The sequence below is a fragment of the Tinamus guttatus genome, unplaced genomic scaffold (assembly GCF_059628265.1).
Source record: "Tinamus guttatus ecotype Peru unplaced genomic scaffold, ASM5962826v1 Tinamus_guttatus_pri_ptg001278l, whole genome shotgun sequence".
Taxonomy (NCBI): Eukaryota; Metazoa; Chordata; class Aves; order Tinamiformes; family Tinamidae; genus Tinamus; species Tinamus guttatus.
The window spans coordinates 51,584-67,602 of NW_028289812.1; the positions used below are offsets into that span (position 1 = coordinate 51,584).

General features: G+C 63.4%; 1 protein-coding gene across 1 annotated transcript; it reads left to right on the forward strand.

Moving 5' to 3' along the window:
* Positions 1-880: 880 nt before the first annotated feature.
* LOC148590531 (uncharacterized) lies at positions 881-13,749 on the forward strand (the record flags this gene model as incomplete). Its single annotated transcript, XM_088538954.1, has 8 exons — positions 881-901; positions 1,611-1,752; positions 2,479-2,631; positions 5,563-5,671; positions 7,080-7,179; positions 9,268-9,421; positions 12,734-12,835; positions 13,013-13,749. Coding segments are annotated over exons 1-8 (1,518 nt in total), but the record flags the coding sequence as incomplete, so codon positions are not given.
* Positions 13,750-16,019: the final 2,270 nt, after the last annotated feature.

Sequence of the window (16,019 nt, forward strand, 5' to 3'; positions counted from 1 at the left end):
GGACGCCTGGGCCCCTCCCGGACGCCTGGGCCCTTCCCCGGACGCCTGGGCCCCTCCCGGACGCCTGGGCCCTTCCCCCTTCCCCTTTCCTAACCCAGAACCCTGGGGGCACCTGGGGGATTCCCCATTGGGGGCCCAGGCGTCTGGGAAGGGCCCAGGCGTCCGGGTGGGATCTAAAGGGGGTCCAGGCGTCCGGGAGGGCCCAGGCGTCCAGGATGGGGCCCAGGCGTCCGGGCGGGATCCATGGGGGTCCCCAGTGTCCAAAGGGGGCCCAGGCGTCCGGGTGGGATCCAAGAGGGGCCCAGGAGTCCGGGATGGGGCCCTGGCGTCCGGGCGGGATGAATGAGGGGCCCCGGTGTCCGGGTGGGATCTAAAGGGGGCCCAGGCGTCCGGGGGGGTCCCAGGCGTCCGGGAGGGCCCAGGCGTCCGGGTGGGATCCCAGAAGGGCCCAGGCGTCCGGGCGGGATCCATGGGGGTCCCCAGTGTCCAAAGGGGCCCAGGTGTCCAGGAAGGGCCCAGGAGTCCGGGAAGGGGCCCAGGCGTCCGAGTGGGATCCAAGGGGGACACAGGCGTCCAGGTGGGATTTAAAGGGGGCCCCGGCGTCCGGGTGGGATCTAAAAGGGGCCCAGGAGTCCGGGAAGGGCCCAGGAGCTCGGGAAGGGGCCCAGGCGTCCGGGCCTCCCCTTTCCCCGCCCCCCCTCCCGGACGCCTGGGCCCCTCTTCGGCCTTGACCGGCCCCGCCAGGGGGCCCCGGCGTCCGAGCCCCTCCCCCCGGGGGGGCGGGGCCGGGCGGCGCCTACGGAAGGAGCCGCTCGGACGCCTGGGCCCCTCCGCTCCCCCCATAACCCCGAACCGAACCGAACCGGACCGAACCGGGACCATGGCGGGAGGAGACGGCAAGGTAGCCCGGACGCCTGGGCCCCTCCCGGACTCCTGGGCCCCTTCCCGAACTCCTGGGCCCCTTCCCGGACTCCTGGGCCCTTCCCGGGCTCCTGGGCCCCTTCCCGGACTCCTGGGCCCTTCCCGGACTCCTGGGCCCCTTTTCCCTTTAGGTTCCCGGTTCCGCTCGTGGTTCCGGGCCCGGGAAGGGGCCCAGGCGTCCGGGACCCCCCCCCGGCTCCGTGGTCACTTTTGGACTTTGGTCCCGGTCGAAATGGCCAGGGGGGAGGGGGGGGGGCGGCTCGGACGCCTGGGCCCTTCCTGCGGGGGGAGGGGAGGGGAGCCCGAGGTGTCCTAGAGGGGCCCAGGCGTCCGGGTGGGATCTGAGGGGGTCCCTAGTGTCCAAAGGGGGCCCAGGCGTCCGGGAGGACCCAGGCGTCCGGGTGGGACGAATGGGGGGCCCAGGCGTCCGAGTGGGATCTGAGGGGGTCCCCAGTGTACAAAGGGGGCCCAGGCGTCCGGGAGGGCCCAGGTGTCCGGGTGGGACGAATGGGGGGCCCAGGCGTCCGAGTGGGATCCAAAGGGGGTCCCCGACATCCTGGTGGGATCTAAGGGGGTGCCCAGTGTCCAGGGGGTCCCAGGCGTCCGGGAAGGGGCCCAGGCGTCCGGCTGGGATCCAAGAGGGGCCCAGGCGTCCGGGCGGGCTCTGAGGGGCCCCGGCGTCCGGGCAGGGCCTGGTCTTCGTGGTCACCGGCGGCTGCGGCTTCCTGGGCTCCCACCTGGTCCAGCTGATCCTGGAGCAGGAGCCGGAACTCCGGGAACTCCGGATCTTCGACCAGAGGATCGACCCGAGCCTGGCCCGGGGGCCCAGGGGTGAGTGGGGAAGGGCCCAGGCGTCCGGGAAGGGCCCAGGAGTCCGGGAGGGGCCCAGGCGTCCGGGAAGGGCCCAGGAGTCCGGGAAGGGGCCCTAGGAGTCCGGGAAGGGGCCCAGGAGTCCGGGAAGGGCCCAGGCGTCCGGGGGACCCCAATGACTCCCAATGATCCTCCAAGGGGCCCAGGCGTCCGGGTGGGATCTCGGAAAGGGGCCCAGGCGTTCGGGGCGGGATTGACCCCATGAGGGGCCCTGGCGTCCGGGAAGGGGTTGGGGCTCCAGGGGGGCCCAGGCGTCCGGGTGACCCCAATAACCTCCCAAGGGGCCCCGGTGTCCGGGTAGGATCCGGGAAGGGGCCCAGGCGTCCGGGGGACCCCAATGACTCCCAATGACCCTCCAAGGGGCCCAGGGGTCCGGGAAGGGGCCCAGGAGTCCGGGAAGGGCCCAGGCGTCCGGGAAGGGGCCCAGGCGTCCAGGAAGGGGTTGGGGGTCCAGGGGGGCCCAGGCGTCCGGGTGGGATCCAAGAGGGTCTCAGGGAGCCAGGAGGGGCCCCGGCGTCCGGGTGACCCCAATAATCTCCCAAGGGGCCCAGGCGTCCGGGAAGGGCCCAGGAGTCCGGGAGGGGCCCAGGAGTCCGGGAAGGGGCCCAGGAGGCCGGGAAGGGGCCAGGAATCCGGGAAGGGGCCCAGGAGGCCGGGAAGGGCCCAGGCGTCCGGGCGGCTCCGCAGGCTCCCGGGTCCGGTTCGTGCGGGGGGACGTGGGTCGCGCCGCCCCCGTTGCCGCCGTCCTGGCCGGCGCCGACGTCGCCTTCCACGCGGCCGCCCTGGTCGACGTGTGGGGAGGAGCCAGCGCCGAGGAGATCGGGAGGGTCAACGTGCAGGGTGGGACATGGGGGGGAATGGGGATATGGGGGGACATGGGGACAATGGGGGATATGGGGGACAATGGGGGATATGGGGACATGGGGACAATGGGGACAATGGGAGCTGGGGGGACATGGAGGACATTGGGGACAATGGGGACATTGGGCGATATGTGGGGGCATGGGGACAATGGGAGGAATGGGGACAATGGGGGACATGGGGGGAATGGGGGACATTGGGGACAATGGGGACAATGGGGGGTAACGGGGACAATGGGGGATATGGGGACAATGGGGACATTGGGGACAATGGGGGACATGGGGGGAATGGGGGACATTGGGGACAATGGAGACATTGGGGATATGGGGGACAAGGGGGGAATGGGGACAATGGGGACAATGGGGGGACAATGGGGGGAATGGGGACAATGGGGACATTGGGGACAATGGGGACATTGGGCGATATGGGGGGACATGGGGACAATGGGAGGAATGGGGACAATGGGGGACATGGGGGGAATGGGGACATTGGGGACAATGGGGATATGGGGGACATTGGGGATATGGGGGACAATGGGGGGAATGGGGACAATGGGGATATTGGGGAATATGGGGGGACATGGGGACAATAGGGGACAATAGGGGACAATGGGGGGACATTGGGGATATGGGGGACATTGGGGGGAATGGGGACAATGGGGGACATGGGGACATTGGGACATTGGGGATTATGGGGTCAATGGGGACATTGGGAACATGGGGAAAATGGGGACATTGGGGGATATGGGGGGACATGGGGACAATGGGGGACATGGGGGCAATGGGGACAATGGGGGGAATGGGGATAATGGGACATTGGTGACAATGGGGACATGGGGGGAGTGGGAGACATTGGAGGGAATAGGGGATATGGGGACATTGGGGACAATGGGGGACATGGGGACATTGGGGGACATGGGGGGAATGGGGACAATGGGGACAGTGGGGGATATGGGGACAACGGGGGGACAATGGGGAGAATGGGGACATGGGGGACATGGGGGCATTGAGGACATTGGGGACAATGGGGACATTGGGGGATATGGGGGGACATGGGGACATGGGGGGATATTGGGGACAATGAGGACAATAGGGGATATGGGGACAATGGGGGATATGGGGTCATTGGGGACAATGGGGACATTGGGGACATGGGGGACATGGGGACAATGGGGACACATTGGTGACAATGGGGACATTGGGGACATGGACAATGGGGACATGGGAGATATGGGGGGACATTGGGGTCAGTGGGGGGACAATGGGGGACTTGGGGACATGGGGGGAAATTGGGGACATGGGGACAATTGGGGACGTGGGAGGACGTTTGGGACACGGGAGACATTAGGGATAATGGGACAATAGGGGAACATGGAGGGACATTGGGGACAATGGGGGGACACGGGGACAATGGGGGACATGGGGGGACATGAAGTGACATGGGGAATATGGGGATATGGGACATTGGGAGCAATGGGGACAATAGGGAGACAAGGGGGGACATGAAGGGACATTGGGGACAATGGGGACTTGGGGACAATGGGGGGGATGGGAGATATGGGGGGACATTGGGGGTCATGGGGGGTCATGGAGATGGGGGGACAAGGGGACATTGGGGACAATGGGGGCACAGGGGGACATGGGGGATATTGAGGGGACATTGGGGACAATGGGGGGACATGGGGTCACATGGGAGTCACATTGGGGTCACGTTGGGGACATTGGGGTCACATGGGGGTCACATGGGGGTCACATTGGGGTCACATTGGGGTCACATTGGGGACAATGGGGGGACATTGGGGTCACATGGGGGTCACATGGGGGTCACATGGGAGTCACATTGGGGACAATGGGGTCACATTGGGGTCACAGGGGGTCACATTGGGGACATGGGGGGACATTGGAGTCACATGGGGGTCACATTGGGGTCACATTGGGGACAATGGGGGAACATTGGGGACAATGGAGTCACATGGGGGTCACATTGGGGACAATGGGGGGACATGGGGGTCACATGGGGTCACATTGGGGTTACATTGGGGACAATGGGGGAACATTGGGGACAATGGAGTCACATGGGGGTCCTATGGGGGTCACATTGGGGACAATGGGGTCACATTGGAGTCACATGGGGGTCACAGGGGGTCACATTGGGGACAATGGGGTCACATGGGGGTCACATTGGGGTCACATTGGGGACAATGAGGGGACATTGGGGACATTGGCGTCACATGGGGGTCACATGGGGGACATGAGATCACATTGGGGTCATCTTGGGGTCACATTGGGGACAATGGAAGGACATTGGGGACATGGGGGTCACATGGGGGTCACATTGGAGACAATGGGGGGACATTGGGGTCACATTGGGGACAATGGGGGGACATGGGGGTCACATGGGGGTCACATGGGGGTCACATGGGGGTCACATTGGGGACAATGGGGGGACATTGGGGTCACATGGGGGTCACATTGGGGTCACATTGGGGTCACATGGGGGTCACATTGGGGACATTGGGGTCCCATGGGGGTCACATGGGGGTCACATTGGGGACATGGGGGTCACATTGGGGTCACAGGGGGTCACCCGGGGGTCACATGGGGGTCACAGGGGGTCACATGGGGGTCACATTGGGGACATGGGGGTCACATTGGGGTCACGGGGTCACCCGGGGGTCACATGGGGGTCACAGGGGGTCACATTGGGGTCACATTGGGGACAATGGGGGTCACATTGGGGTCACATGGGGGTCACATGGGGGTCACATTGGGGTCACACTGGGGACAATGGGGGGACATTGGGGACATTGGGGTCACAGGGGGTCCCATTGGGGTCACATGGGGTCACATGGGGGTCACCTGGGGGTCACCCGGGGGTCACCCGGGGGTCACGTTGAGGCCCCGCCCCCAGGGACCCTCAACGTCATCGCCGGGTGTCGCGCGGGGGGCGTCACCTGCCTGGTCTACACGAGCAGCATGGAGGTGGTGGGACCAAACACCAGGGGGGACCCGTTCCTGAGGTGGGAAAATGGGAATACTGGGAATGGGAATGGGAATACTGGGAATGGGGACCGGGAAAATCGGGAAAACCCGGGAAAACCCGCGAAAATCCGGGAAAATGCGGGAAAATCCGGGAAAATCCGGGAATGGGGATCCAATGGGGGGCCCTGGTCTACACGAGCAGCATGGAGGTGGTGGGACCAAACACGAGGGGGGACCCGTTCGTGAGGTGGGAAAATGGGAATACTGGGAATGGGAATGGGAATACTGGGAATGGGGACCGGGAAAATCGGGAAAACCCGGGAAAACCCGCGAAAATCCGGGAAAATGCGGGAAAATCCGGGAATGGGGATCCAATGGGGGGCCCTGGTCTACACGAGCAGCATGGAGGTGGTGGGACCAAACACCAGGGGGGACCCGTTCCTGAGGTGGGAAAATGGGAATGGGAATACTGGGAATGGGAATGGGGAGTGGGAATGGGGATCGGGAATGGGATTGGGGATGGGGATGGGGAATGGGGATTGGGAATGGGGATTGGGAATGGGATTGGGAATAGGGATTGGGAATGTGGGAATGGGGATTGGGGATTGGGAATGGGGAATGGGAATGGGGATTGGGAATGGGATTGGGAATGGGGATTGGGAATGTGGGAATGGGATCCAATGGGGGGCCCTGGTCTACACGAGCAGCATGGAGGTGGTGGGACCCAACACCAGGGGGGACCCGTTTGTGAGGTGGGAAAATGGGGAAAATCCGGGAATGGGGACTGGGAATGGGACCGGGAATCTGGGAATGGGGAGTGGGAATGGGGATTGGGAATGGGGATTGGGAATGGGAATGGGGATTGGGAATGCGGATTGGGAATGTGGAATGGGAATGGGGATTGGGAATGGGGAATGGGAATGGGGAATGGGAATGGGGATTGGGATTGGGAATGGGGAATGGGAATGGGGATTGGGAATGGGGATTGGGAATGGGGAAGGGAATGGGGAAGGGAATGGGGAATGGGAATGGGAATGTGGGAATGGGGATGGGGATTGGGAATGGGGATGGGGAATGGGGATTGGGAATGGGGATTGGGAATGGGGATTGGGAATGGGGATTGGGAATGGGGATTGGGAATGGGGACCGGGAATCCGGGAATGGGAGCGGGAATCCGGGAATGGGGACCGGGAATCTGGGAATGGGGATTGGGAATCCGGGAAGGGGCCCAGGCGTCCGGGATGGGCGTTTATCCAAAGAGGGGCCCAAGCGTCCGGGAGGGATCCAGGAAGGGCCCAGGCGTCCGGGATGGGACAACCCCATAAGGGGCCCAGGCGTCCGGGTCCTCCCCCATCCCCTCCCATCTCCCCGGACTCCTGGGCCCCTTCCCGGACGCCGGGGCCCCCTCGGTGTCACCGGGCGGTGACGTCCGCGCTGTCCCCGCAGGGGGGACGAGGACACCCCCTACCCCGTCCACCACTCGCACCCCTACCCGCTGAGCAAGGCCCAGGCCGAGCGGCTGGTGCTGGACGCCAACGGAGCCACCGTGAGAGCCGGGAAGGGCCCAGGCGTCCGGGAAGGGCCCAGGAATCCGGGAAGGGCCCAGGAGTCCGGGAAGGGGCCCAGGAGTCCGGGAAGGGGCCCAGGAGTCCGGGAGGGATCCAGGAGTCCGGGAAGGGCCCAGGCGTCCGGGAAGGGCCCAGGAGTCCGGGAAGGGGCCCAGGAGTCCGGGAGGGATCCAGGAGTCCGGGAAGGGGCCCAGGCGTCCGGGAAGGGGCCCAGGAGTCCGGGAAGGGCCCAGGAGTCCGGGAAGGGGTTGGGGGTCCAGGAAGGGGCCCAGGAGTCCGAGTGGGATCCAGGAGGGTCTCAGGAAGCCAGGAGGGGCCCAGGCGTCCGGGGGACCCCAATAACCTCCCAAGGGGCCCAGGCGTCCGGGTGGGATCTGGGAAGGGCCCAGGCGTCCGGGTGGGATGGGATCCACAAGGGGCCCAGGCGTCCGGGAGGGATCCAGGATGGGCCCAGGCGTCCGGGAAGGGTCTGGGAGTCTGGGAAGGGGCCCAGGCGTCCGGGCTCACCCCGTAGCAGGCCCAGGCATCCGGGCTCCTTTAAGGGCCCAGGCGTCCGGGTGGGATCCGGGAGTCCGGGATGGGCCCAGGCGTCCAGGTGGGATCTGGGATGGGCCCAGGCGTCCGGGAAGGGGCCCAGGCGTCCGGGAAGGGTCCAGGAGTCCGGGAAGGGTCCGGGAGTCTGGGAAGGGGCCCAGGAGTCCGAGTGGGATCCAGGAGGGTCTCAGGGAGCCAGGAGGGGCCCAGGCGTCCGGGGGACCCCAATAACCTCCCAAGGGGCCCAGGCATCCGGGTGGGATCTGGGAAGGGGCCCAGGCGTCCGGGTGGGATGGGATCCACAAGGGGCCCAGGCGTCCGGGAAGGGTCTCGGAGTCCGGGAAGGGGCCCAGGTGTCCGGGAGGGATCCAGGATGGGCCCAGGCGTCTGGGCTCCATTAATGGGCCCAGGCGTCCGGGTGGGATCAAGGAAGGGGCCCAGGCGTCCGGGAGAGGTCTGGGAGTCCGGGAAGGGTCCGGGAGTCCGGGATGGGCCCAGGCGTCCGGGCTCGCCCCATAGCGGGCCCAGGCATCCAGGCTCCTTTAAGGGCCCAGGCGTCCAGGCGGGTTCCAGGGGGGACCCAGGCGTCCGGGTGGGATCCACAAGGGGCCCCAGTGTCCGGGAAGGGGCCCAGGCGTCCGGGTCGGTCACTTGGGGGTCACTCGGGGGTCACTTGTGCGTCACTCAGTCACTTATGGGTCACTTGTGGGTCACATGTGGGTCACTTATGGGTCTCTGTGGGTCGCAGGTCGCCAGGGGGTGGATCGGTCACTTGTGGGTCACTTGTGGGTCCCGTTTCGGTCACTTATGGGTCACTTATGGGTCTCAGTGGGTCACTTGTGGGTCTCTATGGGTCTCTATGGTCCCTATGGGTCCCTATGGGTCTCTATGGGTCCCTATGGGTCTCTATGGGTCTCTATGGGTCCCTATGGTCTCTATGGGTCTCTATGGTCTCTATGGGTCTCTATGGGTCCCTATGGGTCTCTATGGGTCTCTATGGGTCCCTATGGTCTCTATGGGTCTCTATGGGTCCCTATGGGTCTCTATGGGTCGCTGTGGGTCTCTATGGGTCCCTATGGGACTCTATGGGTCCCTATGGGTCCCTATGGGTCTCTATGGGTCTCTATGGGTCTCTATGGTCCCTATGGGTCTCTATGGGTCGCTATGGGTCCCTATGGTTCCTATGGGTCTCTATGGGTCTCTATGGGTCTCTATAGGTCTCTATGGGTCCCTATGGGTCGCTATGGGTCCCTATGGGTCTCTATGGTCTCTATGGGTCTCTATGGGTCTCTATGGTCCCTATGGGTCCCTATGGTCCCTATGGGTCTCTATGGGTCCCTATGGGTCTCTATGGGTCCCTATAGGTCTTTATGGGTCTCTATGGGTCTCTATGGGTCTCTATGGTCTCTATGGGTCTCTATGGGTCCCTATAGGTCTCTATGGGTCCCTATGGGTCCCTATGGGTCTCTATGGTCTCTATGGGTCCCTATGGGTCCCTATGGTCTCTATGGGTCACTTATGGGTCTCTATAGGTCGCCGGGGGTCGCCGTCTCCGCACCTGCGCCCTCCGCCCCACCGGGGTCTATGGGGAGCGTCACCCCCTCCTGGCCCGGCTGCTCCGGGGGGGCGGGGCCGGGCGGCTGCGGCTCCTCCCCCCGGGGGCGGAGCACAGCCGGGTGTACGCGGGTGAGCCGTGACGTCATCGGCGGTGACGTCATCGGTGTCCCCAAATGTCCCCAAGTGTCACCTGGGGGTCCCCAATGTCCCCAAACGTCCCTTAAGGTCACCCCATGTCCCCAAGGGTCCCCAATGTCCCCAAGGGATCCCCAATGTCACCCAATGTCCCCAAGTGTCACCTGGGGGTCCCCAAGGGTCCCCAATGTCCCCAAGGGATCCCCAATGTCACCCAATGTCCCCAAGTGTCACCTGGGGGTCCCCAAGGGTCCCCAATGTCCCCAAGGGGTCCCCAGTGTCACCCAGTGTCCCCAAGTGTCACCTGGGGGTCCCCAATGTCCCCAAACGTCCCTTAAGGTCACCCAATGTCCCCAAGGGTCCCCAATGTCACCCAAGTGTCACCTGGGGGTCCCCAAGGGTCCCCAATGTCCCTTAGGGTCACCCCATGTCCCCAAGGGTCCCCAATGTCCCCAAGTGTCCCCAAGTGTCACCTGGGGGTCCCCAATGTCCCCAAATGTCCCTTAGGGTCACCCAATGTCCCCACGGGGCCCCCAATGTCACCCAATGTCCCCAAGGGTCCCCAGTGTCACCCAATGTCCCCGAGTGTCACCTGGGGGGTCCCCAATGTCCCTAAGGGTCCCCAGTGTCATCCAATGTCCCCTGAGTGTCACCCAGTGTCCCCAAATGTCCCCAAGGGGTCCCCAATGTCCCCAAGGGTCCCCAATGTCACCCAATGTCCCCAAGGGTCCCCAAGGGTCCCCCGGGGGCGGAGCACAGCCGGGTGTACGCGGGTGAGCCGTGACGTCATCGGCGGTGACGTCATCAGCGTCCCCGGGTGTCACCTGGGGGTCCCCAATGTCCCCAAATGTCCCTTAGGGTCACCCGATGTCCCCAAGGGGTCCCCAGTGTCACCCAATGTCCCTGAGTGTCACCTGGGGGTCCCCAAGGGTCCCCAATGTCCCTTAGGGTCACCCAATGTCCCCAAATGTCCCCAAGGGTCCCCAATGTCCCCAAGTGTCACCTAGGGGTCCCCCAATGTCCCCAAGTGTCCCTTAGGGTCACCCAATGTCCCCAAGGGTCCCCAATGTCCCCAAGGAGTCCCCAATGTCACCCAATGTCCCCAAGGGTCCCCAGTGTCACCCAATGTCCCCAAGGGTCACCCAGTGTCCCCAAATGTCCCCAAGGGGTCCCCAAGGGTCCCCAATGTCCCCAAGTGTCACCTGGGGGTCTTCAATGTCCCCAAATGTCCCTTAGGGTCACCCCATGTCCCCAAGGGTCCCCAGTGTCACCCAATGTCCCCAAGGGTCCCCAATGTCCCCGAGTGTCACCTGGGGGTCCCCAAATGTCCCCAAATGTCCCTTAGGGTCACCCAGTGCCCCCACGGGGTCCCCAATGTCACCCAATGTCCCCAAGTGTCACCAAGGGGTCCCCCAATGTCCCCAAATGTCCCTTAGGGTCACCCAATGTCCCTAAGGGTCCCCAGTGTCACCCAATGTCCCCGAGTGTCACCTGGGGGTCCCCAATGTCACCCAAGTGTCCCTAAGTGTCACCAATGGGTCCCCAAGGGTCCCCAATGTCCCTTAGGGTCACCCAATGTCCCCAAATGTCACCTGGGGGTCCCCAATGTCACCCAAGTGTCCCTAAGTGTCACCTAGGGGTCCCCCAATGTCCCCAAATGTCCCCAAGTGTCCCCAAGTGTCACCTGGGGGTCCCCAATGTCCCCAAATGTCCCTTAGGGTCACCCAATGTCCCCAAGGGTCCCCAATGTCCTGAAGGGGTCCCCAATGTCACCCAATGTCCCCAAGTGTCAGTTAGGGGTCCCCAATGTCCCCAAGTGTCACTTAGGGGTCCCCAAGGGTCCCCAATGTCCCCGAGTGTCACCTAGGGGTCCCCAAGGATCCTCAATGTCCCCAAGGGTCCCCAATGTCACCCAATGTCCCCGAGTGTCACCTAGGGGTCCCCAATGTCCCCAAGTGTCACCCAGTGTCCCCAAGTGTCCCCAGTGATTCCAAGGGTCCCCAATGTCACCCAGTGTCCCCAAGTGTCACTTAGGGGTCCCCTAGGGTCACCCAATGTCCCCAAGGGTCGCCCAAGTGTCACCTGGGGGTCCCCAAATGTCCCCAAAGGTCCCCAATGTCCCCAAGGGTCATCCAATGTCCCCAAGTGTCACCCAAGGGTCCCCCATGGTCCCCAATGTCCCCAGGGGTCTCCAGTGTCACCCAATGTCCCCGAGTGTCACCTGGGAGTCCCCAAGGGTCCCCAAATGTCCCCAAGGGGTCCCCAATGTCCCCAAGTGTCACCTGGGGGTCCCCAATGTCCCCAAATGTCCCCTAGGGTCACCCAATGTCCCCAATGTCACCCAATGTCTCCAAGTGTCACCTGGGGGTCCCCAAGGGTCCCCAATGTCCCCAAGGGGTCCCCAATGTCACCCAATGTCCCCAAGTGTCACCTAGGGGTCCCCAATGTCACCCAGTGTCCCCAAGTGTCACCTGGGGGTCCCCAATGTCCCCAAGGGTCCCCCGGGGGCGGAGCACAGCCGGGTGTACGCGGGTGAGCGGTGACATCATCAATGTCCCCAAGTGTCACCAAATGTCACCAAGGGGTCCCCAATGTCACCCAGTGTCCCCAAGTGTCACCTGGGGGTTCCCAATGTCCTCAAATGTCACCAAGGGGTCCCCAAGGGTCCCCAATGTCCCCAAGGGTCACCCAGTGTCCCCAAGGGTCCTCGATGTCCCCAAGTGTCACCTGGGGGGGCCCCAGTGTCCCCAATTGTCCCCTGCGTGTCCCCAAGGGTCCCCAAATGTCCCCTGGGTGTCCCCAAGGGTTGCCCCATGTCCCCAAGGGGCCCCAAGTGTCACCTGGGTGTCCCCAAGGGTCTCTTGAGTGTCCCCAAGTGTCCCCTGGGTGTCCCCAAGGGTCTCCCAGGTGTCCCCAAGGGGCCCCAAGAGCTACCTGCATGTCCCCAAGTGTCCCCTGGGTGTCCCCAAGTGTCCCAGAGGGTCCCCTGGGTGTCCCCAAGGGTCTCTTGAGTGTCCCCTGGGTGTCCCCAAGTGCCATCTGCATGTCCCCAAGTGTCCCCTGGGTGTCCCCGAGGGTTCCCTGGGTGTCCCCAAGTGTCCCCAAGTGTCCCCTGGGTGTCCCCGAGGGTTCCCTGGGTGTCCCCAAGGGTCTCGAGTGTCCCCTGGGTGTCCCCAAGGGTCTCCCAGGTGTCCCCAAGTGTCCCCAATGGTCCCCTAAGTGTCCCCTGGGTGTCCCCTGGGTGTCCCCAAGGGTCCCCTAAGTGTCCCCTGGGTCCCCTTGGTGACACCCCCCGTGTCCCCCCAGGTAACGTGGCCTGGATGCACCTGCTGGTGGCCCGGGCAGCCCTGCGGGAGGAGGCCACCGAGGAGGCCACCAAGGAGGCCACCAAGACCAAGGAGGCCACCAAGACCAAAGAAGCCACCGTTGGGGACACCAAGGCTGTTGAGGCCACCAAGACCATTGAAGCCACCATTGGGGCCACCATTGAGGCCACCAAGACCATTGGACCCACCATTGAGGCCACCAAGACCATTGAGGCTTCTAAGACCATTGAGGCCACCAAGACCATTGGAGCCACCATTGGGGCCACCATGGAGGCCACCAAGACCATTGAGGCCACCGAGACCATTGAGGCCACCACTGGGGCCACCATTGAAGCCCCCAAGACCATTGAGACCACCGAGACCATTGGGGCCACTGAGACCATTGAGGCCACCATTGGGGCCACCAAGACCATTGAGGCCCCTGAGGCCACCATTGGAGCCACCATTGGGGCCACCACGGAGGCCACCAAGACCATTGGGGCCACCAAGACCATTGAGGCCACCACTGGGGCCACCATTGAAGCCCCCAAGACCATTGAGACCAGTGAGGCCACCATTGGGGCCACCATTGAGGCCACTAAGACCATGGAGGCCACCAAGACCATTGAGGCCACCAAGACCATTGAGGCCACCACTGGGGCTACCATTGAAGCCCCCATGACCATGGAGGCCACCAAGACCATGGAGGCCACCAAGACCATTGGGGCCACCATTGAGGCCACCAAGACCATGGAGAGCACCAAGACCATTGAGGCCACCACTGGGGCCACCATTGAGGCCCCCAAGACCATTGAGGCCATCGGGGCCACCATTGAGGCCACCAAGACCCCCCAAGCCCCCCCCAGCTCATCGGACGACGACGACGACCCCGATGACGACGACGATGGTGACAACGGTGACAACGACGACGCCACCACGGGGTCGCCGTGGGGCCTGGCCTTCTTCTGCTACGACGGCTCCCCCGCGGCCTCCTACGACGCCTTCAACGCGGGGCTGGTGGCGGCGGCCGGGGGGGACACGAGGCCACCCTGGGTGTCCCCGCGGTGGCTCCCGCCCATATTGGCCCTATTGGCCCCGTTGGTGGCCGCGGTGACGGGGACGGGGCCATCTTTGCTCAATGGCTACACGTTGGCCGTGGCCTCCACGGCCTTCAGCGTGAGGCCCGGGAAGGCCCGGGGCTACCTGGGCTACCGGCCGCTCTACAGCTGGGCCCGGGCCCGGCGCCGCACGGCCCGGTGGCTGCGGGGGCTGCAGGGGTGACAACGGGGGACGTCGGCGGGGTGAGAAATGGGATACATTTGGGAGAAATTGGGAAAATTTGGGAGAAAATGGGGAGAATTTGGGAGATTTGGGCCTACGGGGCCTGGTCTAGCGGCTACTCTAGAGTTGGGGCCAGACCGGGTGCTGCATGGACCTGGGGGCTGTGGTGACACTTGGGGACAGTGAAGGGACATTAGCAGGGTGAGAAATGGGGAAAATTGGGAGAAATTTGGGTGAAAATGGGGAGAAATTGGGAGAATTTGGGTGAAAATGGGGAGAAATTGGGAGATTTGGGTCTACGGGGCCTGGTCTAGTGGCCGCTCTACAGCTGGGCCCGGGCCCGGCGCCGCACGGCCCGGTGGCTGCGGGGGCTGCAGGGGTGACATGGGGGTGAGAAATGGGGAGAAATTGGGAAAATTTGGGTGAAAATGGGGAGAAATTAGGAGAATTTGGGAGAATTTGGGTGAAAATGGGGAGAAATTGGGAGATTTGGGCCTACGGGGCCTGGTCTAGTGGCCGCTCTAGAGCTGGGCCTGGGCCTGGTGCCACATGGACCTGGGGACTGTGGTGACACTTGGGGACAATGGGGGACAATGGGGGACATCGATGGGGAGAGAAATGGGGGAAATTGGGAGAAATTTGGGAGAAATTGGGAGAATTTGGGAGAAAATGGGGAGAAATTGGGAGATTTGGGGCCTACGGGTTCCTGGGCTACCAGCCGCTCTAGAGCTGGGCCTGGGCCTGTGGTGACACTTGGGGACAATGGGGGACATGGGGGGACATCGGCGGGGTGAGAAATGGGGAGAAATTGGGAAAATTTGGGAGAAAATGGGGAGAATTTGGGAAAAAATGGGGAGAAATTGGGAGATTTGGGCCTACGGGGCCTGGTCTAGCGGTTGCTCTAGAGCTGGGCCTGGGCGTGGTGCCACATGGACCTGGGGGCTGTGGTGACACTTGGGGACATGGGGGGACAATGGGGGACATGGGGGGACGTCGACAGGGTGAGAAATGGGAAGAAATTGGGCAAAAATGGGGAGAAAGTGGGAGAATTTGGGAGAAAATGGGGAGAAATTGGGAGATTTGGGCCTACGGGGCCTGGTCTGGCGGTTGCTCTACAGCTGGGCCCGGGCCCGGCGCCGCACGGCCCGGTGGCTGCGGGGGCTGCAGGGGTGACGGCGAGGTGAGAAATGGGGAGAAATTGGGAAAATTTGGGTGAAAATGGGGAGAAATTGGGAGAATTTGGGAGAATTTGGGTGAAAATGGGGAGAAATTGGGAGATTTGGGCCTACAGGGCCTAGTCTAGTGGCTACTCTAGAGCTGGGGCCAGACCAGGTGCTGCATGGACCTGGGGGCTGTGGTGACACTTGGGGACAATGGGGGACAATGGGGGACATGGGGGGACGTCGACAGGGTGAGAAATGGGGAGAAATTGGGCAAAAATGGGGAGAAAGTGGGAGAATTTGGGAGAAAATGGGGAGAATTTGGGAGAAAATGGGGAGAAATTGGGAGATTGGGGCCTACGGGGCCTGGTCTATCGGCTGCTCTACAGCTGGGCCCGGGCCCGGCGCCGCACGGCCCGGTGGCTGCGGGGGCTGCAGGGGTGACGGCGAGGTGAGAAATGGGGAGAAATTGGGAAAATTTGGGTGAAAATGGGGAGAAATTGGGAGATTTGGGCCTACGGGACCTGGTCTAGAGGCCGCTCTAGAGCTGGGTCTGGGCCTGGTGCCACATGGACCTGGGGGCTGTGGTGACACTTGGGGACATGGGGGGACATTAGTGGGGTGAGAAATGGAGAGAAAATGGGCAAAAATGGGGAGAAATTGAGAGAATTTGGGAGAAAATGGGGAGAAATTGGGAGATTTGGGCCTACGGGGCCTGGTCTGGCGGTTGCTCTAGAGTTGAGCTAGGCCTGGTGCCACATGGACCTGGGGGCTGTGGTGACACTTGGGGACAATGGGGGACATTGGGGGACGTTGGTGGGGTGAGAAATGGGGGAAATTGGGAGA